At 33.6% G+C, this 23,113-nt stretch overlaps 3 protein-coding genes across 5 annotated transcripts; 1 reads left to right on the top strand and 2 right to left on the bottom strand.

Moving 5' to 3' along the window:
- Positions 1 to 1,866: 1,866 nt before the first annotated feature.
- LOC123914781 (E3 ubiquitin-protein ligase At1g63170-like) lies at positions 1,867 to 6,935 on the bottom strand. Of its 3 annotated transcripts, XM_045965955.1 has the most exons (7): positions 6,618 to 6,852; positions 6,406 to 6,458; positions 5,584 to 5,666; positions 4,846 to 5,469; positions 3,606 to 3,731; positions 3,237 to 3,522; positions 1,867 to 2,631 (listed from the first exon to the last, which is right to left on the bottom strand). In XM_045965955.1, exons 4-7 carry the CDS (start codon positions 5,445 to 5,447, stop codon positions 2,437 to 2,439), a joined length of 1,209 nt encoding a protein of 402 aa, XP_045821911.1. In that variant the 5' UTR covers positions 5,448 to 5,469; positions 5,584 to 5,666; positions 6,406 to 6,458; positions 6,618 to 6,852; the 3' UTR covers positions 1,867 to 2,436. The 3 variants fall into 3 exon arrangements, with proteins under 3 accessions (XP_045821911.1, XP_045821918.1, XP_045821925.1); XM_045965962.1 differs by lacking the exon at positions 6,406 to 6,458 and having other exon boundaries at positions 6,618 to 6,935; XM_045965969.1 differs by having other exon boundaries at positions 5,584 to 6,458; positions 6,618 to 6,849.
- Positions 6,936 to 11,123: 4,188 nt separating this feature from the next.
- Positions 11,124 to 14,290, top strand: LOC123914754 (serine/threonine protein phosphatase 2A 57 kDa regulatory subunit B' kappa isoform-like). The gene is made up of 2 exons (XM_045965930.1): positions 11,124 to 13,021; positions 13,689 to 14,290. The coding sequence occupies exons 1-2, from the start codon at positions 11,879 to 11,881 to the stop codon at positions 14,031 to 14,033; spliced, it is 1,488 nt and encodes a 495-aa protein (XP_045821886.1). The 5' UTR covers positions 11,124 to 11,878; the 3' UTR covers positions 14,034 to 14,290.
- Positions 14,291 to 15,547: 1,257 nt separating this feature from the next.
- LOC123914771 (cyclin-A2-2-like) lies at positions 15,548 to 20,490 on the bottom strand. Its single transcript, XM_045965946.1, has 12 exons — positions 20,332 to 20,490; positions 19,907 to 20,076; positions 18,492 to 18,693; positions 18,113 to 18,246; positions 17,821 to 17,913; positions 17,327 to 17,460; positions 17,002 to 17,077; positions 16,833 to 16,909; positions 16,715 to 16,748; positions 16,267 to 16,416; positions 16,025 to 16,159; positions 15,548 to 15,884 (listed from the first exon to the last, which is right to left on the bottom strand). Coding segments are annotated over exons 1-12 (1,257 nt in total). The 5' UTR covers positions 20,333 to 20,490; the 3' UTR covers positions 15,548 to 15,833.
- Positions 20,491 to 23,113: the final 2,623 nt, after the last annotated feature.

The raw sequence follows: 23,113 nt of genomic DNA, 5'->3' as shown, positions 1-23,113 counted from the left end.
CTGACATAGATGCTTGGAGAACTTGAAATATCAACAAAAAAAACTAAGATGATATTTGTTCAATGTAGAGTTTGTAGTTTGTTAGCAACAGAAATTTTGCTATTTTGCATCAAACTGAACAAAACTTTTTACCTTCTCAAACTGCATCTGCCTTTTATGGAGGAACCTTTGTCTTGAGGTTCACTTTTGACACTTGGGAGGAAGATATAATTGTGTATAAAAGGTCAACGGGTGATTCCTTAACGGAGCTCAATGGTGTTAGGTTTTGAGGGAGTATGTCACTAACGGAGCTTAACAGCGAAGCAAATGATGGGATAAGGATTTTTAAATGGTCGAAAGTTTGATTTTTTTTAATAGACTATTGAAAGTGAAGAATCAAGAAACATGTGCTTCAATACCTTGAGTGTATAGACCAAAAGTGTTTGTTTCATTTATGAATCATAGAAAAAATTGAGCAATGTTATGGAATCATTATGGGTCAACACAATGAGTCAAACATGTTTAAACAAGTCATCAGGGGATGGATCCTCTCCCATTAATTTTCTCTCCCATGAAATCCTGACCGTCCACTTTTTTTTTCCTACAAATTGGTCAACCAAAAAAATGCAATTGAGGGCATAGATGCACACATGAGGGAATCCAGTGAAAATTTCACTGGAGACAACCCCTGCCCAAGTCATCATATGACATATCATATGACACATATATACAAAGAATGAAAGTTTTGGTGTCTGACTTGTACGAATAAATAAAAATCCTATAACTCATGCCATGGTGTTAGGCTGTAAGAATATAGTCCTGATTCTTGTCTAGCAAGCAACAAGGCCCCAAAAAGAACTAAAAATTGGCACCTAATGCAAAAGTATAGAGAACTATGATCCTTAACCATCAAGGATCCTACAAACAACCAGACAATACTTTTCATAGAAACCAATTTTGTATGGAAAAGAACTTTGTGTGTTGATGATACCCCTTAATCAAATGTAGTTTACAAAATAAAAATAAAAAATTCTAGCAACACCGGTTACACCCAATCTATTTAAAAATTTAATCATACTATTAAAATTGTCCATGATCATATAAATTTTTCAAAAACTATTTTCACTTCCACCTCTCACATCCATTGAAGGTGTACAAACTTGATGAAAGGCTGATGATTGAAGCACAAGACCTATCTAAGTGATTTTCTACATTTTCATTGATTTTCTAGTTTTACCTTTTTTTTCTTTCTTCATCTACAAATCATTTTAAAATTCTAAGTTTATATTTTACGTGTCTACAAAACCTTAATTTAGATAACAAATTAACAGAGGTTAAGCAGATTTACAGAGGAAGTGTCACAAAAAAAAAATTACAGAGGCATACACAAATTGAACTCAACATATACCAATGTATGTATGAATTGAAACACACATATTCCCAAAACAAACAACATTTTCCCAGATAAAATTTTAAAACCCAAATTCATAACTACACATTGATATACACAACTTGCGAACGAAAATGGAATGCAAAAATTGGGCAGAAAAAAAAATGTTTAAATTCAAAAAAGATGAAGAGAAAGACAAGTTGTTTTATTTTTTGTTAACCAGAAAAATGAATAGATACATGAGGGGAATGGGGAAAAGAGGTAGAACGGAAAGAGGAAAAGATAGAAATTTAAAACGGGTTATGAATGAAAAATTTGAATAGAGACAAAGGATATTTTTCTCAAACAAGGGTGTAACCAAAAGTTCATGACTTGTAACTAGAATAAATCATAATCAAATAGCTGCCAAAATAGAATGCAATCCCTAGTTTGGTACCTATGAATAACCCTCCCTCCCCTGCAAAATGCAAATCAATACATTTACAGAGACATCACAATTGTCTAATGGCAGTACTTCACTTTATATATTCCTGTGAGGCTGTGGCCCATTTACATGAAATTATGTTTAACCCAAATGCGTAACATCATACATCTCTGGCTCGTGCTGGCCGTAACTTGAACAATCAGTTACATCATACCAACTTATAGTTCCAACCAAAAGAAGAAAATATATAAACAAAAATGATATGGAATTGGAATGGATGACCTCAATCCCATCCATGGAGAAAACGTAAGTATCATTGAAAGGGAAAAAACTTTACAAGATTGCAAGTGTAAATATGTATAATAACTGGTTTTTAGATAATTTGCTTTTCCTTCAAAAGATAAGTGTCTGTGTCGTGTTATGCGAGAGAAAAACACACACTTATTGTGTAGGAGCCCACCACCATTACCTGAGTAATGTCGACCAAGTTTATAAATAGGCAATATGTTCTTTCTCTCTCATAACTTGCAAGATGAGCTTATCCATTTCTCAGGTTTTAAGGATATCGACAGCATCCAAATCGTGTGTATTGTATATAACTAGATTAAACCTAGGGATGGTGACACCATTTACAACTCTGCTATCATCCCGTTGTTTGGGTGGCATCTTCTCCGGACCTCAATCCTGTTAGGTCTTCACCAACCTCACTCTTGCAAAGAGGGCACAATGCATTTATCTTCAACCACTTATCAACGCAGTCTTTGTGGAAAAGATGAGAACAAGGCAATTCTCTCAGCTCGTCGTTATTTTCATACTTTGCCAGGCAGATGCAGCAAACCTGCAGACGACAACCACAGAAAGTGCCAGCATTTCAGTCAGCATACAAGTGCAAGAAACAAACAAACGCACTCACAATGACAAAGGCAGCATTATGCTTTTAACACTTTTCACTTGGGATTCCTCGCGTAGCTTAAACAGTGTAATTCAACAACAGCACCATACAAAATCAAACTTTTATCACCTGGCCCAGATGCTACGTTTATAAATGACTTTCAATATACTACAGCTATAAACGTTTTCAAGATACTGCAGCTACTAATTCCCGAAAAGCTACAAAATGCTGAATTTAAACAGGCTTTCAAGCCACTAGGTTTGGTCTAGTGGTGAGGGGTTTGGGTAGTATGTTGTAGGTCCTGGGTTCGATCCCCAGCTCATTGTAAACCAAAAAAAAAAAAAAACAGCCTTTCAAATTATAGACTACAATCCTAAAGTTGTTCGTCTATAACCCAAAGTGACAGAAAGTTGAATAGATATATACCATTTTTTACAAAGAAAACTCCATTCACATAACTGGATATGATGTAACAACCAAGACAAATAATGCCATGATGTTACAAAGTTCAATTATGTATCATACATAAATAAAGATCAGATTGTACTTACCGCATCTTCTCCAGAGATCACACGCTCTTTTTCAGTTCCTGCAGCCACAATTCCACCTTCTATATTAGCAGAATTGTTATCACTATTTCTTTTATTTTTCTTCATCTTGAACTTGTAAGTTGGCAGAGCATTAATGGATTCAGAAGTTGCTCCTCTGTTTTGTGTGAGATCCTCTCTAACACCGAGGATGGAAATTATACATGGGAGACAACAGCAGATGGTTGAACAGAGGATGAAAGGCATGGCATAACCAATGCAGCTAAATGCAAGAAACACTATACATAACCTGCCAAGCAAAGGGAAAAGGATATAATTTGGAAACCCTGGAAAACTAGAAGAATAAATGTAAGAGTATATGACAGGGTATACCTATACAAGTTAGGAGCGTCATCAGCAGAAGCATGTCCCCCAAAGATCCATACGTTTCCAACGACAAACCACACAGCAAAAAAGCAATCTAAGGATATTTTGAAGTACTCCACAAGTATCTTCGTTCTGTGTTGCAATTATGAAAAAGGCTTAGGGCCTTAATAAACAACTTACAGCATACAATGTTCAGAGGTTAAAATAAAAGGTCAAAATTTCAATAAAAGAATAACAGGAGCAACAAGGATGACATAAGCAAAGGATTACTTAAATAAAAAATGAATGTTACCTTCGTAATCATTCATTAAAAGTTAACTAGATGTTTCTATTACTGGAGCTGGTAAATACATATAACACCAAGTTCCAATCCCAGAAGCTATTGACCAGTTTACTAATAAAGTTAGTGGCCCACTCTGATTTGGTGAATTCAGCACACTATATAGGCAGTGCAAAGTAGTATTCCTCATTAAACAGGAATGGCTCCTCGGTCGATTCTGCATATTTCTTCACTACTAAGATAACCGTACCAGGCACTTCTATTCTGTCTATCATGGCTGTATGATAGCACAATCTTTTAGGTTGGATGTGAGAGGTTGATGCTAATAACAGGATGGTTGCTAGAAAAGCTGCTCCTGACTTCTTTTACGGGAATTACCATTTCGTTTGAAAACGAAATACTTTTCTAGATCTAGGAAGTTAACTGATTTTGTTGGGGTGTTACCTAAAGAGCTTAGTTGAATTTTCCTTCCTAGGCCTTTAATGTTAAGTTGTTTTACGTAACCATCAGTCGCCTCCACGGCTAAATCAAAAATGAGTGGAGGGAAATATGTTATACATATTACACTGATGAAGGCCATAAGATAATTTGGAGAAATTGATATTTTGGTTAGGAAACAAAAGGCACAAGTTTTATTCATTTCCAAATCATGGTCAAGAAGAAAGTGTAACCAAAGCAAAATAATAAGTACAAGATCAGAATATAAGATGGCTTCCTATAAGAATGCAAAATCCACAGAAATGAGACAATGAGAAAAAGAAGATACATCAACTAAACAAAGCTTGCTTACTGGCCCCAAACATTTGTAAACCTATGTTTTCTTTCCGAGCAAGATACAAGTTGTAATGGCATTGAAATTCTTGCACTATAGTAAATCATATATAAAAAATAATATTTCTAAAACAAACCGTGATTCTACCATTGGAAGAGAAAATCATTTAGCAACAATAGCAATTAATTCATTACCTTCTATTCATCAGTATTGAAGCTTGAGTTCCTCTAGAAGATGCAGCAGCAGCCTGACCAACATCACCATTATTTCTTGAAATGGACAGATGTGTCCCAGAAGGATCACTAACCCGAGGAGATGTTTGACGTGACTGAGCTGTATCTTGTTCTCGCATATGATTATGATTATAATACCGCCAAAAAAGAAGAGGAAGTGTAGCAACACATCCAGATGCATAGCCCACTATCCATTGAAACAATGGCGTATGCGGATGCTCATGCCTGGACAATGACAAAACAACGACAGACGCAACAATCTGGCTTACTAACAGGACTAGCTCAATAGATATCCATAATCCAGAATGAACAGGACTCCTACTCCGACGAGCATCCCCCCGTCTTACAAACGAAGAATTCCTACTATTTGATCCAATTGGTACGCCTGAGGTTGAAACCGAAGGCTGACCACCAGACAACTGCATACTGCCTACTCTTTCTACACGCACCGTGTCTACAGCATCAAAATGTCTATCACGAGACGATGCGGATGTAGAAGCCTCGACATTCACAGGTATTTCTATAATATGTTGACCGTCGTTGAAGCTCCCGGGTCGCTCCATCAAGAGGAAGCTTTGGTTGAACCTTTCAAGATACAGTTCCGGTTAGGCAAAGTTCGTATAACTCCCCTACTAACACATATGACTGCCAAGAAAGCATCTAACAGTACAAAAACAACCACAGAAATATCTATATTACCTTCAAATACAAATTTCTGAGGTGTGAATGAAAACAAAAGCTTCTCCTTGCACTAGCAAAACCAGTCTACTTACTTGCACCATCTAAAGCAGCAAAATGAGTATTTTCCATTAGCAATAGCATTCTGTTAAGAACCAATATTTTGTTCCCAAAACCATACATAACAGTTCTCATCTTTCATCACATAAAAAAGAAAATAACAATTTCCAAAAACAAAAAAGAAAATAACAATTTCCAAATACAACTTAATTAAGCGCTTATAGCACAAACACTTGTGATATAAGTGCTTATGTAAGCTAGTTTTATAACAAAATAAAATAAATCTTCTTTCATATAAGCTATTAACTATTTTCATAAGCTATTTTGAAATGCTTAAAGAAATAAGCTGAAAACAACTTATAGATAGGTCAAAGGGCCTGTTTAGATAAACACCTTATTTGCAGCTTATAGCACAACTGCTTAACATGATAAGCACTTATTTATAAGCTTACATAACCTATTTCTATAGAAAATGATAGAATAAATTTAAGTTATTTTGGTATATGCTATAAGGTATTTTCATAAACTATCTTGAAGAACTTATGAAAAATAAACTAAAAAAAACTTAAGAAAATTGTCATAAATTGTTTCTATAGATTCTCCCAAACAGTCTCACAAAACTTATGTCTATCATAAGCTCATATAAGCCAATCCAAACAGGCCCATAAACTATTTTCACAAGCTCTCTCACACAGTCTTATAATTTCATGTCAGTATATAAGTTCAAATAAGTCAATCCATGCAATACAATCCCCTTCCCCTAGTGTAATACAATAACCATACCTAATTTCACTTGCAAAGCGAGAAAGGAACATTGTTACCTAACCTAATAATTTCTGCACATAATAAATTGATTAATTAAAAACCTGCAAATAAATTGATATTGATGAAAACCTAATTGAAAATAATAGAACAGTGATTTTGCTTGCATGACGGAAAAGTGCGTTTTATGAATTGATTAACGGAAATTGATGGAAAAAAAAAAAGTAGTTTACCTAAGAGAGTGATGAGGTAAGAAAGCGCGTGAAAAGGTGAATCGAGGAAACGACAGAGGAAATGAATGGAGGAAGAGCGTTGACTGAAAGAGAAGCGGAATCGAGAGAGGAAGAAGAGGAAAGGTGAAACGGCGTCGTAGTGAGTGACGGAGGGAAAGAGGAAAAGAGAGAGTGTGTCACAGTCACGAAGCTGTCAAGTTGCTTCCCAAATGGTGTTACCTCTTTCACTATCTTTTTTCTTTTTCCTTTTTTTTTATTAAATATTACTAATGGTTTTTTTTTTGTCTTCTTCTACTTTTTCTTTGAGTTTAAAGACGGTAAGCATTAGTTAGTGTAATAAAAGTTTACATATATAAAGATGGTAACCAGTCATTGTAATAAAAGTTTACAATTACATCTAATGAAAAATCACAACTCTTTCATGTTATGTAAGTAGTTTCAAAATAACCATACATAAGTAGAATGATGTGGCAGAAAAATAAAATATTATTAGTTGTTTATGTAATATTGTTTTACTCGCTTATATCCTTTAATCTCTTTTTTTTTTTTTTCTCAAGATCTTTTTGGGAGTATTTAGGAATATCTTGTTTTTTTAAAGATATATAAAAAAATGTTGGTGTAAACTTTTCTAAGTCATGTCTTTTTTTCTTTTTCGTTTAATTAAATATTATTACTGGTTTTTCTTTTATTTTTCGGATGCCTTGTCGAGTATTGGGTGTACTTTGGATCGTGGTTTTTTTTTTATAATTCTTGAACATCTCAGATTAGAGATTTATTGTTAACTGATGAACTGAGGATTACTACCCCTATAATGATCTTTGTGTAATTTTTCTTTTTCGGGCTTATGCCCTCATTATTATAAAAAAAAAAAAAGTTCTTTCTATTTAGTTAGGAATATCTTGTTTTTCTAGATAGAATATAAAATATATCCCTCCAGTATTAATTAATGTAAAAATATTGTATCTTGTTTTATTATACAATTAATTTAAAAAAGTAAAGATAAAATTATTATATAAGAGGTTATTTCTCGTATTTATTTGTAACAATTTAGTCATTTATTCTTATAAAAAATAAAATAAAATAATTCTTTATATATATTTTTTTCATTTAATCATTTATTCTTGTAAAAAAATAAAATAATAGTTCTTTGTATTTTTTTTTTCATTTAAGTCTTTTATCTTGTATATATGCATATACCAATCATTTTTCTTGTTTCTCTGGAGTATGGACTATAAAGGGCATTCACAAATTTCATTCTCGTTTCAAATCATGAATCGTGAATCAATTTAAAAGTTATCAAGTAATGAACAAATTCATTCAAATAAATAGTATCAAAATCATAACATAGAGTTTTTATCCAAATTCAACTCATCCTAACAATAAAAAAATTTAACTACTCATAATATTTAACTAGAGATAAAAGAGAATTAAGAATTATGCATCAAATTGTTGCACAAAGCTAGTTGAATCACCAAATTATCAAGTGCAGCCACCGTGTTCTACTGTCTCTCTCTCTCGACGTGTGAGAACTCCCTTATTTGTTGCTGTGTTCAATATTTGTCCTGATATCTATTCTTTTCACGCAAGCCAGGAATTCCCCCTTTTTTTTGTTTTGTTTTAGTTGTATACTCCATCGGTCCCAAAATATAAAAATCAGTTGATCACTGCACGTAAATCAATGCATAATTTTGATTACGAATATATTTAATTGTTCATTAGTAAAAATTATAGAAATTTGATATTTTGAAAATACTCGTCGAAACAAATTAAACAATATCTTATATGATAATATTTACATTTATATGTTTTTAGAAAAATAAGATCAAAACAAGACATGAATAGTGCATCTAATCAAATGAGATCTTATAAAATAGGATTGAGGGAGTAAATTTTTTCTTCTTTGGGCCAGGCCAACATGGCCTTTTCCTTATTTTATTCATCACTAAATAAGGCATCAATAACTTCACAACTTAATAGTAATGATTCACTCAAATGATCATCCTGTTATATAGAACTAATGAAACACAACAAAAATTACACAATATATTTGGTTGATGAATGATTTAAAAGTATAAACACCCAATTGACTCATGAATTCAAAAACTACAATTTATTCGAATAGACTCCTATTAAATATGGGTCATGCTAAACGGTACCCTCAAAACAATGGTTAAGGATACAAAAATGGAAATAAAAGTACAAATTTTTAATAAAAAATATTTTTTTTTTACATTTGAATGCATTGAATGCACTATTTTCAAGAATATATTACCATTTTTTGTTACTTGACCATTGCTCCGAGGGCACTGCTTATCATCTTTCATTAAATATTATACTAATAAAAGTAAACTAAAATTTAACCAAAAAGACTCTTGAAAACTACATTTGATGATATTTCATCACATATTTTCTATAAAAAAATTCTTACAATATTCAACTTCCTTGACGGAACCATGCTTTTAAGATTCTTTCTTCTCCAAAACACTTTATCTCCCTATCAAGTCAAGCATCAATTATCACTGAACCCCCTAACAATTGGGTTGTGAGAGAAGAATTGTATCCACCTAGAAGTGAATTTTTTGTATAATTGTATCCATATAAGTGTTTATTATATAATTTTTGTGTTATAACTAACAATCTTTTATAATTTTATTACAAACACCGTATTAAAATCTTTATCACTACAAGACTGATGTGATAGCATGGGGTCACAAGTCTAATTAAAATAATACACGTGAAATGATTATTGTAAAGACGAAGAATGAACCAACATAGCGTGACATAAATAATAGATACTTTATGTAAAAAGAATGATATATATTTGAGTCCCTTAAATAGATTTTAGTTACCTTAAATGGATTAATTTCTACTATTACGCGCAGAGAATACACATTTGATTAAAAAAAATCAGAGGGAGAATTGTAAGCGACAAAGTATAAAAAATGAGAGTTAGCGATGTCTTTACTGACGGCAATTGAAATTTTAACTTGCTTTACACGACTATTCCTACAGATGTCCTGCACCGCTTTAAAATTGCTTCCTGTTAATTTGAATTCCCACGTGGAAGATTGCTATACTTGGAAATGGAACCTCAATGGGTTTTACACCGCTCGAGATGGTTATCATTGGCTAGACTGTAACGAGTTTATTACCAATACAAATGAAGTCTCTTGGAATTGGTTGTGGCACATTTCGGCGCCGGAAAAGATCAAGTTCTTTCTCTGGACAACTCTCCAAAATGCGTTCCCTACTAAATCAATGTTGTCTCACCGAGGGATGCTCCGAGATATCTTTTGCCCTAGGTGCAACACGGACGAAGCGACAACGATGCACTGTTTAAGAGACTATGAATTCGTGAAGTGCTTATGGAAATCATTTGGATTCACAAACCAGACTTTCTTTCAAGAAAATAACTTATATAGCTGGTTACGACATAGCATCGATGGACCATCTATTTTCGCGTTTCTAGCTGCGGATTGGTGGTTATGGAGAGCAAGAAATCAGATGTGCATGGAAAACAAGGTTATGTCTTACTTTACTCTCAGGATGTACATCGACAATTATGCACATCTTCTTAAAAAGTGCTTTTTCAATCTTAACGTGAGTCCGGACACTCGTATGGTTTGCATAGAATGCTCACGGGGGGTACATGCATGATCTTGAACGTTGATGGAAGTAGTACCAGTAATCCCGGAGTTTCCGATTTCAAAGGCTTGATTCAGACTCAGATGGTGCGTGGGTACAAGGTTTTGCTGGTAATATAGGATTCTCGAATATCCTTCACGCGGAATTATTAACAATTTATCACGGTTTAGCTTTGGCTTGGGAACTGGACATCAAAGAGCTTTGGTGTTACTCTAATTCTAAGACCGTTATCAAGTTGTTAGCTGACCCTGTTAATGATTGACACCACTATGCAGCTATTATTTATAATATCAAGGATCTCCTTGCTAAAGACTGGAGGGTTAAAGTTGTTCACACATTTCGAGAGAACAACACCTGTGCGGACTATTTAGCCAAACTCGGAGCACGAAACCCTGAAGTTTATTCTCCTATAGCTATTCCACCTAATGAAACGAGTCTCATCTTGCTAGCTGATGCTAGTGAGACTTTATTTTCTAGATAATTTATTTGTTGTTTGTTTTCCCTTTTCTTTCCCTCATTGTAAAAAAAAAAGTACTCCCTTTAGTCCTTTTTATAAGGAACACTTTCGGAAAAAATTTGGTCATTTTTATAAGAAACTTTGACCAATTTTCAAATGTTTTAAATGTTTAATTTTACTTATATCCTAATTTATTATGGGAGCGAATATTAAAAATAAGTAAGTTAGTTGAATTAAGAGTAATTAAATAAGGGTATACATGAAATAAATTAAAATTTATAACAATATTAAATGAAAATAAGTGTTTTCTTATAATTTTTTCAAAGTATTTTTTATAAAAAGAATATAAAAAACAAAGTGCCGTACTATATATATATAAAAAAAATTGCCGTCCATAGTAACTTGACTAGTATATATTTTTGAATTAAAGTAACAATATTTTATCGTTAAAAAATAAAATGTAAAATAGAAACTCATTATTATACCCTTTTTGTTTTCTTTATCTTTTCTTTCTTTTCTCATTTTCATGGCGATGGATCATTAACACCAAGAAACCTTTCATTCCATTCCAATCCATCCATCACCCAAAAACAAAAAATCTCTTCAAGCATTTCATTTGCTTCATTCCTCTTGCTTATCTCTAGATCCATCCTTTTCCAATTTCAACCACAATTTTTTGTTTCTTTTTTCTTATTTTCTCATATTTTTCCCAAGAAAATTTGGAAAAAAAATATGTTAACAATGTGTGATTTTATTTATATGTGACATTATCATCATAATCATTGTTTGTTTTTGTTGTTGGTGTTTTTATTTGCATTATTTGTAACAAACATTTTCTTTTGTTGTTGTTTGGTTTCACCTTTCCTCTTTTGGTTCACGTGTTATTGGTAACACAAGAACCACAATCTTCAAGATTTGATTTTTACATCAATGCATGGTTCAAAATTGAAAATTTCCTCAACCCTATTTCACATGTGGATCTCAATTTCACGGGGAAATCTACATTGGTTGAAAATTTTACTTGGTTAGGTGAACGAGATCTAGGGTTTTTAAGCTTCATAATTAGCAATATTTTGCTTGGGTTGGTTGATTTTGATTTTTTTTTCATGGGTTCGATGTAAAAGCTTTGGAATTGGTGAATTTCAGCTTCTGGGTTGCAATGCTGAAGCAAATTTTCAACAAGCTTCCCAAGAAGTCGTCGAAAACCGATTCCGACGAGCTGTCACGTTCCTCCGAATCTCCACGGGCTGCCGGTAAAAGCCAACAGCGATCGAACGGTGGTGGTGCTTCCTTGAAACGAGCTTCTTCGTCGGCGGTGTTTCCGGCTAGCATGGTTTCTGGGATTGAACCTTTGGTGCCTTTTAAGGATGTTCCAAATGCTGAAAAGATGAACTTGTTTGTGAGTAAATTGAGTCTTTGTTGTGTTACATTTGATTTCACTGACCCTAGTAAGAACATTGCTGATAAAGATGTGAAAAGGAAAACTTTGGTTGAACTTGTTGATTTTGTGGCTTCTGGATCAATGAGGTTTAGTGAGCCTGCTATTCTTGCAATGTGTAGAATGTGTGCTATTAATTTGTTTCGAGTTTTTCCACCTAATTATAGGGCTAATGGTGTTGTTGCTAGTGGCGGTGAGAATGATGATGATGATCCAATGTTTGATCCTGCTTGGCCACATTTGCAACTTGTCTATGAATTGCTGCTTAAATTTATATCTTCTTCGTGCCTTGATGCTAAGGTAGCGAAAAAGTATATCGATCATTCGTTCATTTCGAAATTGCTTGAATTGTTTGATTCTGAGGATCCTAGAGAAAGAGACTGTTTGAAGACAATCCTGCATAGGGTTTATGGGAAGTTCATGGTGCATAGACCCTTTATTCGGAAATCAATTAACAATATATTCTATCGGTTCGTGATTGAGACTGAGAAACATAATGGTATTGCCGAGTTGTTGGAGATTTTCGGGAGTGTGATTAGTGGATTTGCTTTACCTTTGAAAGAGGAACACAAAATCTTCTTGTGGAGAGTTTTGATTCCCTTGCACAAGCCTAAATCTTTGGGGGTCTACTTTCAGCAATTGTCCTTCTGTATTACGCAGTTCTTAGAGAAGGAGCCGAAGTTAGCAAGCATTGTGATAAGTGGTTTGTTAAAATATTGGCCAGTGACAAATAGTCAGAAAGAGGTGATGTTTCTAGGAGAATTGGAAGAAATTTTGGAAGGAATTAGCATGGTGGAGTTTCAAAGGATCATGGTTCCACTGTTTTTGCGGCTCGGGTGCTGCATTAACAGCCTACACTTTCAGGTAAAATTGTTACACTGAGCTCATTTGGTAAATCCTCATCATTTGCGTGCTCTTATGTTACTCTTTCATTCAAAATGATATGCTCTATAGTTTGCATGGTGCTATATGCTCGCTTTCACTTTTGAACTAGTTAGACATAACTGTATGTCGTTATGTCCCAACTGTATTTACTTTCTAGCTTTGATATCTATCTAACTATATGTTGTTATAAGTGGTCCTTTGCTTTATAATACATGTTATAACTTTTGGGGGGAGATTTGCAGTTCCTTCATTGGATTGCGATAATTGAATCCCTAATAATACGAGCAATTCATCTTATCATTCTTTGTCTGTTTGAAAACTCAAGTTGGTTCTAAATCTATTCTAGAATGAGGATAAAATAAACACTCTTTCTTGTTTCTACAAAGCACTATATTTTCTTAAAATCCATGTTCCTTAAACCTTTGGAATGAAAGCTGACTATTTTTTTACCTTTTTTTGAGTAAATAATTTAAGTGCTGCAAAAAAATTCTCCATCTTTATGCATTTGTTGCATTTTCGGCACTTTCTCCCTAGTAATCTTTGTTGGCGCTATGGCATTTTTTAAGAATCAGCTGTTTCCATTGACATGCTAGTCAATTGATGAAAAATACTTTTTTTTCTTCCTGTTCAACATGGATTGTTTCAGGTAGCTGAAAGGACCCTTTTCTTATGGAACAATGACCACATTGTAAATTTGATTGCTCATAACCGGCATGCGATCCTTCCCATCATATTTCCAGCACTAGAGAGGAATATCAAAAGCCACTGGAACCCAGCTGTTGTAAACTTAACTCATAATATCCGAAAGATGTTTGTGGAGATGGATGAGAAGCTATTTGTATCTTGTCATGCTCAATATAAGGAGGACGAAGCAATTTTAATATTGGAAGCCGAGAAGCGAAAGGAGGCATGGAAACAACTAGAGCAAGTAGCCAGTCTCAAGCCTGTAATTGGAAATACCGCTGTTTTAGTGTCTCCTTTGATGACATGAATGACATATATGATAGCTATGGTATCCTCAAGAATTGTGTGGTGGCATTTTGGTTTTGGATGCTATGGGGTTACTTCTGGCAGCAAGATGTATCAAACATGGTTTTGATTACTACTGCGTGGTACGTAATTTACCTTATGGTTAGTATTGAAAAAGACCATGCAGTTGATGTGGATCAAACGATTATATGTATAAGAATCTTGTTTGTAATATCTTCCTTCTTTCAGTGTATGTACCATCTTACATTACAGTCCTCAGTTGCTCTCTATTAAATATAAGTACTAACCCGAAAACCTGAATTAGTTTGTTTTAGAATCTAGTGGAAGCAAGTAGGGAAAAACTTTCCCCAATTTACTTTTAAGCAAAGAAAGATTTTCTTGGTTTTACTTAAATCATGTTTGAGACCTCTCAAAAGCTGGATGTAGATTGGCTAAAGAGAGCTCGTCTAAAATATGTACGTGTAACACCATTGATTGAGAAATCAAAGGTGGATATTACACGTGCTTCACGACCCATAATTTTCTCACTTTACATCTTACTTGTCTTAGAGGAGTCACTTTCTCAAAAGCTAAAATAAATGTGCATAAACTTTGCTCTGTAGACAATGGTAGTTTAAGGCCAACACGCCTTGATACCGGGACAAGCAAAAGGCAAAAAATGTTTCTAAATCCTCTTTTGAACCAAGGAAGTTTTTGTTGCTTCTATTGGAATCATGTTTGAGACCTTACAAAACCGAAAATAAATAGGCAAAATGACATCAGCTATACTTTATAGACATTACTGGTTTTTAAGGTTAACAAAGCTGGTTATTAAAAATTAGAATCATGCCTAAATTAAGAGGGATAAGAGCTCACAAAAAATACTATGGCTAGGAATGAGATATTGCATATACAACTAGTTGATATGCAAGTACAGGCGAAGTCTAGTAGAGATGAAGGCAAGTGCCAATGAAAGTTGATTCAGTTGGTAAGGAGTTGGCTCACACTTTGCATGGGCGTGAGTTCAACTTCCACTGCCGGCGTGAGGACCTCTTTGATGGGTGATATGTAAGTATGCTTTTTGAGCCTAAGGTCCTGAAACCCGCTCACTGAAACTTTTTTCTATCAAAAAGAGAGAAAAACGAGATGCAGGCAAGTCTAGGGTTGTTAGCTTCAAAGACAGCCTCATGCTAACCTATCACAAGTCTCTAGGGCAAGTTTGACAAGCATGAATCCCATTTTAGCTTTCTGAAGGATAATGATCTTAACTGAAGTTTCATGCAACAGGACAAAGATGTTTGCGTGGAAGACACCACTACCGGGATATGTCTAATTCGATAAGCAATTACTCAGGATGTCGTTGGAGAGTCAAATGCCATAATTACGGTAGATCACACACACAAAAAACAAACCAAAAATCTATCAATTTGTATGCCATTTAAAAGTTAAAGGGAAAGAAAACACAAAACTACACAATATTACGACAAATATGTTTTTGTTTATTATAATGTAATAATAAATAAGGATGATTGTTATTGTTACAACACATAAGTAACATTATTAAATTGTTACAACACAAAAGTAACATTATTAATACAATTCTCTATTGTCATTGTATCATTCACTACAATAAAATTAAGAAGCACCAGAGATTGGTACCATCCTACAAATCACAACTACAGAATAGACCATAGTTGGAAATGAATAATAACATCAATTTGATGTCATAATAACTACTGCTAGACATAATCTCACCTTCCATATATGTTGATTCAGAAATTCCTAAAGTCATTCTTTAGTCTCTAGCCTTTTACAGTTGAACCTAGAAAAGAGATTCCACAGGTTTCGGAATCAAGTTCGCCACACTTTGAAACTGTCATATGAAGCCAAAGTAAATGTCATGAGCTTCTTCATCATTATGATAAAGAGAAGCATATTATCTTGGTTAACTCACTTAGTTTAACCAGAGAGAATATGTTAATGAAAGAACAAAGGAAAAAATAAATTTCTAACCTTCTGTTGGTTATATTTTTCGCGTACACCAGTCAGACAACAACCTTTGGTATTAAGTTGCAAATCCAGCAGTGCAAGGACAGTAGTTTTCAGCTCAGATGCTCTGTAATTTGTATAGTGCTCTAGAGTTGGATTCTGCAAATAAATGCACAAGTGAATCTAATTAGGTTTATTTATTTACAAACTAATAGGCTAATTAATTGTAAAACATGAAAGTTATGTGTTCATAATAAAATTCAGACCCAGGGATGTTCTGACTGGTCGAGGGTCCATCTGCCAAGAAAAACCGCAGATGCAGCTATCTTGGAAGGTCGAAACTGCAAGAAGCTGTATTCAATAAGAGCAAGTTCTCCTAAATAATTTGCAATGAATTCCAGTTCATCATAAACAACCTGATAACATGAAAAAATTTACACTCAGCATGACTTTGCTTGTTTTCTTAATTGGCTTGATAGAAGCACTTTTGGAAGATTCCTTGTTGTCAAAGAAATTGGCACGGTTTGATTAAGATCAGATAACTCAGATTTCAAATTTGTATTTTGAATACGATTTATGAAAGTTGAAATGTGAGCCGTCTTAATCCAACAGTGCTGATCTAATTAGTGCTATGACTTCATGCTTATTTCGACTGCAGGGAATCTAGGTACAAAATTTGGATATTTAATGTCAAGTACAGTCTATATTAAGTACCTTGAAAGAAGATTGTGCTACAACAATGAACCTCCTGAAAGCCAAAAAAGACGGTTATAGTTCCATTAAGCGTAAACTAAATGGCATGCTTGAACAAAAACTGTATATGTATATGTACCTGAGAAATGTTTTGATTGTAGGAACAGCTAATTGGAAATGCAGGAGATTGAGAACCTCTTTCTCCATTTTCAAGACCTATCATGTGCCAATGATTAGGTGTTTCATTATCAATGCAAATTGAAAAGATGAAGTTTCCAGCAAGCAATAATACTAAATGTTATTTATACCTGTTGTTTCGAGTATGTATTATCTGTGATGTCGCAAAAATCTTGTAATGGAGGAGCCAAAATCTCTTCATACTTGCTTAAAGCCATGAAAGAAAAGAAGAATAACTTAGAATTTCCAAATAAAGTTTCCTTATAAAGCATGTTAATCTCATTCAGACAATAATGAGAATGCCTTATGTAAAATATATTAATGAAACACACATACAAGTCTAAGATTGAATATGTAAAATTTAATGCCATATAAACTTCAGTATAAAAGCCTCAATGTCACAGTTCTGATCTCTAAGAAGAGTACAAGAAGAAAAATACTACGTATTGTACTTACGATGAAATCAGCATGCAAGTGATACCAAGCAACTGGAGCATTTGTTTTGTAACCAAACGTTGAGAAAGGAATCGATCAATGAGATTCACAGCAAGGTAAAGTGTGTCTGGAACTAGCTGATATTCCTCAGTAACCTGAAAAAGAATATAACAAAGCTCCATTAAAATGTTCCTTTATCTAAGAAACAAGGATACAACATACTAAGAGCCTGTTTGAATTTTCTTATTGAGCTTATTTACTGGCATAAGCACTTGTGAGATTGTTTGAGAGAATTTATGACATGTTTATAAGTGTTTTCAACTTATTTCCATAAGCTCTTATGGATAGCTTATGAAAACAGCTTGTAGTTCATATGAAAATGATTTCACTTAATTTTATCTTTTGTTATAGAAATAAGTAATACATAAGTACTAATATAAGGGCTTATGCTATAAGCGCTTAATTAAGTTGTTTATCCAAACAATGTGTAATACTATAACGGAACTAAGACTAACCTCCACAAGCCAATCAACCAGAATTCCCCGCATAGTTGGAGTGATGTCTTGCTGCAACTTTTCCATGTAATCAGCTGATGGTCTCCTTTCACACTGGAGAGATTTAACAACCAAAACACACCATCAATTTTTTTACTTTTTCGAAGTGAACTTCGAAATTTCACATTATGCAACAATGTTATAATATTAATGAATAAATAAGTTGTCTGGTTTTACTACTTTGACAGAAAAGCAGAAGCAGTTGGAGTATAATCCAAATGAAAAAAAAAGAAAGAGATTTTACGACACAAACCTCTCTAACATGAATACTATTGTATATATCAGGAGCATAAGAAGTCCAAACAAGTGAATCCTTTAACTTTGAATCAATGTCCACAATTCCCAAGTCAACTGAGTCTCTCAGTTTCTCACATATAATACTTATGTCTGCATAATCCAATCAAGATAAAAAATAATAATAACTAATAAGTCATTTTTGAAATGCTTGTAATTTAATTTCTATACTTGGCTATCATCTTATCATTGCAATAAATGAATGTGACGTGAATGTGATTTTAGGAACCGACATAGCAAAGTGACATAATGATGAGACGTGAATGTGACTAAATGTACGTGTAAATTTGTTTTACACTGACAGTGCATATCAATTAAATCCAGTAAGTGAAAAATACCTTTATCCGGAGAGCTGACAGAATCCTGCATTGAAAGCGGGGGATTTTCCACAGAAGGTTGCACTTGCAGTGACTTTTCCATCATTATTGATGAATCTTCGGCTAACTCTGTCTTAGCATCCTCTTTGGTTGTCACAACTTGTAAGGGGATATGATCTTGTGAAGCTACCTTGGTCTTTCTCTTCTTATTACCTTCACTCTTCTACGCAATGGACAATAAAAAAAATAATCAGTAGTTATACATATTTTAATAGTTCTAAATTGCGAAAATTGCAATCTGCGATCGCAATTGCAGCTACAATGTAAAGGTTTTAGAGGTCTCTGCAACGGCATAATAACCACAATTGTAGCCGCATTGGTTTGCAACGTAACTACAATTGTAATTTAGAACCATTCTAGCCAGCTCGTACATAAACAAATTCGGGATTAGTGTATTTTTGGTTAAGATTATTCATGAAGAAATAATTGATATTTTCTTAAAGAGTATAAAAAATTTCTGCAAAATAAATCAAATACACAATCATTGGCTTTAGGTAGGTTAAATGTGATTTTAGTAAAAATAATATAAATGATAAAATATAGTTTTTGCATTCCATTTAAAAATTTATACTACATTTTATATTAAGCGTGTCAATCACGTCACAACTTTTACGAAAAGTGAGTTGAATAATTAATTTTCACCGGAAAATTACGTTTAGACTAAACAAATCCAAAAAGAAAATCAATTTTTTTTGTTGTTGTTCAAATTAATAAAGACGTTCAACCTAACAATATCACTATTTGTTAGTTAAGTAATAATTTATGGGCAGACAAAATTAATTTTACTCAAGAAAAATCAAACACCTTAAAATTAATTTTACACCATAATCAATTTTGGAGGCTTGAAACAAATAACCAAACATAACTTTAAAAAACATCTAATCACACATAAAAAATCAGCCTCGACGTCAACAATTAATCTCATCAACAAGTTTTATAAAAATTAAAAAATTGAATGGATTTTTTGGATATATCTAAATTTAAAATAAAAATGAGCGTAAAAATCACATTTAAACTAAACATGTCAAAATTAAGTCTAGATGCAAAATCAATTATAATTAAAAACAACCATACATGTCAAAATTAATTTTACATCTCTCTAATCACTTTTGGCTTCTCCAAAAAAACATTCAAACACACATGAAAAAATCAATCTCAACACCAACAACCAAACATGTCAAGATCAATTTTTTTCTACTCCAAACATGTAACCAAACATAAATTAAAAAACACACATGACAAAATCAATCTCATCAAAACAACAACAACAACAAAACATCAGCAGCAGCAACAATAATAAATAATAATTAATAATTAATAATAATAATAATAATAATAATAATAAATAAAATAAAAAATATCTTGAGCTGATATACCTGAAAATTCGAGGTTTGAAAACGCTTATGATGAGATTTTGTTGAAATGTTGGTTATATCTCTCAATCCAACAGCTTCTCCATTTCCTGAAGCTGCTTCCATGGCTCTAGCCCTTGCTCTAGTCACTCTCACATTCTCACCATTTTCCTTATTCATTTTCTTTTCTCTCACTATACAAATCAAAATTCACATTACAATATATAAACACCAAATAATTATCAATTAAAATAAAAAAGACTATTAATGTTGAATAAACGAGTCTTTGAAAATAAAATTAAATATTTTTTTTATAATAAAATAAAATTGACTTTGTTTGTTCATAGCTTATGACTAATTAATAATAATTAGTCACAGATCTATGCAGCATGAAATTAAAATAATGATAGCAAAATTTAGTACAATGTGTGTGAATGAAATGTGCTTACTTGAAAATTCAGAGATTGTAGAGAGAGAGAGAGAAAGATGAGAGAGAAAGTGAAGTACAGAGGAAAATGTGTGGAAGTAGAAGAAGAAGAAGAAATGAGAGTGAGAGTGATAATAAAAGCGGAGGAGAGAGCGTGAGAATAGGGTGAGCGGGAGCCACGGTGGCAGTTTAAATTTACAAAATCCAAACGCTAAAATTTGTTGTTAGGACTTGTTTGGAAGCATGTTTGCTTGACTATTTTTCGCGTCCGGAAGTGATTCTGGCGCGGAAATTTTGATGTCAGGGATTGTAAAGTTGGACAAATTTATGTTTATGTCGCGAAAAAGTTACGTTAGAAATATATGTTAAGTCTGAGTTTGTTGTAGTTACAATGAATTGTTTACTTGTTTGGTTTATCAGTACAGTCTCATTTTTCGCTTTCCGATGAATACTCACAGCGAAAAAAAATACAAATTTACTAATTAGAGTTGTAGTCAAACGGGCGGTGGGGATGAGAAGGTTCAAACATATGTTAAGTATATTTTTGGAATTAAGTGGGTCATAGATGGATTTTTCACTCATTTGGTTTGGCAGTACAATCTCATTTCTCGCGTTTCAATGTACACCTGCTCTGGAAAAAAAACCTACAAATTTAATTGTGGTCAAACGTGCGGAAGAGATGACAAGAAAACTCAAGTTATGGGGATTTCAATAAAAAAAAATTACATTTTAAAGTTTAAATAAAATCATATTCCAAAAATTATTAAAATCATTTTAAAGTTTAAATAAAATCAAACTTGTAAATCTATATGTACATTTAGAAATGATTCTTATGACCGCATTGCGTATTGGCAAAGTGACATAAATTGTTATGTTTAAAGATTTTTTTTTAATAACAAAAATTATTAACATGATTCGATCCTACGACCCGTAAACAATGGGTAAAAAGTTAACTAGGTTAAAACCCTAATTCGTAATTTGAAAGAATTCGTTTTCGCTCTTACAACCCTAATTTTTCTCGCGTTGTCAACTTCAATTGCCCCTTACGTAAAAACCCTAAAATGTCTAAAGATTTATCGTCGCCTGAAAAGAATCAACCTCCAGGTCCGATTTGTGCGTACCAAAAGGAGGATCATAACTCTACAACAGGTTTGAAGATGAAGATGATGTCTGAGGTGTCTTTTGGGAATGAGGAGGGTTTGAAGATGTCTGGGAATGAGGAGCAGCCAAAGGGTTTGAAGATGATGTCTGAGGTGTCATTTGGGAATGAGGAGGGTTTGAAGATGTTTGTGAATGAGGAGCAGCCAAAGGGTTTGAAGATGAAGTATGAGGTGTCTTTTGGGAATGAGGAGGGTTTGAAGATGTCTGGGAATGAGGAGCAGCCAAAGGGTTTGAAGATGATGTCTGAGGTGTCAAACTGTTTTGGGAACGAGGATACGATACCTTCTGCAACCGACCAAAAGTCATCTACATTTTATCTCCGGGGTATGTACCTTAACTACTATTCACCTTGTGATGCTGAAGCAAACGAGATAGACATACGTGATTTTAGTGCGCTGCCTAATTACTTAATTTGTAAAATCCTAAAAAAGCTACCTCCAATGCTGATGTATGCCACGTTAACATCAAACAAAGCCTACAAAGCCTGGTCTAAAAATGTGCTGGTGGATTCGGTCCCGACCATATGTTTTGAGTCCGCTCTCGATAGCGATGCACAAGTCTCACAGTTTGCAATAGGGATTCTCAGTTTCTGTGGTAACAAGATTCAAGTCAGTTGTCATTTGGATACCTTCCGATTGTGTGTTAAATATGGAATAAGTGTGGATGAGACTGTGTGTATTAAACTAATGCCAGCAGTAGATACCATATGTTCGAGTATGGTATCAGGGACGTCCAAAAAATTGATCTGGATATGAAGAGGGTTAGCTTGACCCCCAACGTTCCACCTGTTAGCTTGACCCCCAAAGTTCCCAAACACTTGGCTTACCTAAGTATAACCAACTTATTAGCTTAACATTAAAAGGGGTTACTTTTCTTACTTTTGATATAGGACTGTGTTGTGAGTTTAACAATCTTCAACATCTCGATCTGTCTTCCATTGTTTTTGAGACAAACTTGGATTTGGTCTTCTTCCTGGAGAAAACGCCCTGTTTAAAGAATCTGAACCTAAGGGATAAACTTAGATTTGTTGTTAGGACTTGTTTTTCCTTGACCATTTTTTGCATCTAGAAGTGATTCCGGCGCGGAAATTTTGATGTAAGGAATTGTAAAGTTGGTCAAATTTATGTCTATGTCGTGAAAAAGTTACGTTGAAAATATATGTTAAGTGTGAGTTTGTTTTAGTTACAATGAATTGTTCAGTCGCTTGGTTTGTCAGTACAGTCTCATTTTCGCTTTCCGATGAATACTCACCGCGAAAAAATACAAATTTACTAGTTAGAGTGGTAGTCAAACGGGCGGTGGGGATGAGAAGGTTCAAATGTATGTTAAGTATATTTTTGGAATTAAGTGGGTCATATCATAGATGGATTTTTTACTCATTTGGTTTGGTAGTACAAATCTCATTTCTCGCGTTTCAATGTACACCCACTCTGAAAAAAACCTACAAATTTATTTGTGGTCAAACGTGCGAAGGAGACGACAAGAAAATCCGGGTTATAGGGATTTCAATTCCTACAAATTTATTTGTGGTCAAACATCCGGAGGAGATGACAAGAAAATCCAAGTTATGAGGATTTCAATAAAAAAAAATTACATTTTAAAATTAAAATAAAATCATAGTACTGATGTTGTTTTGTCAAACT

Source organism: Trifolium pratense, linkage group LG1 (assembly GCF_020283565.1).
Source record: "Trifolium pratense cultivar HEN17-A07 linkage group LG1, ARS_RC_1.1, whole genome shotgun sequence".
In the NCBI taxonomy this organism is placed as follows: Eukaryota; Viridiplantae; Streptophyta; class Magnoliopsida; order Fabales; family Fabaceae; genus Trifolium; species Trifolium pratense.
This window is presented reverse-complemented; position numbering and strand designations above follow the sequence as displayed.

Excerpts from the sequence above, each read along its gene's own strand:
- LOC123914781 (XM_045965962.1), bottom strand. The coding sequence starts at position 5,447 with ATGGAGCGACCCGGGAGCTTCAACGACGGTCAACATATTATAGAAATA. Across the intron at positions 3,523-3,605 it reads GACGCTCCTAACTTGTATAG|GTTATGTATAGTGTTTCTTG; the intron begins GTATACCCTGTC and ends TTTGCTTGGCAG. Across the intron at positions 2,632-3,236 it reads TGATCTCTGGAGAAGATGCG|GTTTGCTGCATCTGCCTGGC; the intron begins GTAAGTACAATC and ends TGTCGTCTGCAG.
- LOC123914754 (XM_045965930.1), top strand. The coding sequence starts at position 11,879 with ATGCTGAAGCAAATTTTCAACAAGCTTCCCAAGAAGTCGTCGAAAACC. Across the intron at positions 13,022-13,688 it reads TTAACAGCCTACACTTTCAG|GTAGCTGAAAGGACCCTTTT; the intron begins GTAAAATTGTTA and ends GGATTGTTTCAG.
- LOC123914771 (XM_045965946.1), bottom strand. Across the intron at positions 16,417-16,714 it reads TAGCACAATCTTCTTTCAAG|GTTGTTTATGATGAACTGGA; the intron begins GTACTTAATATA and ends TCATGTTATCAG. Across the intron at positions 16,160-16,266 it reads ACCAGTCAGAACATCCCTGG|AATCCAACTCTAGAGCACTA; the intron begins GTCTGAATTTTA and ends ATTTATTTGCAG.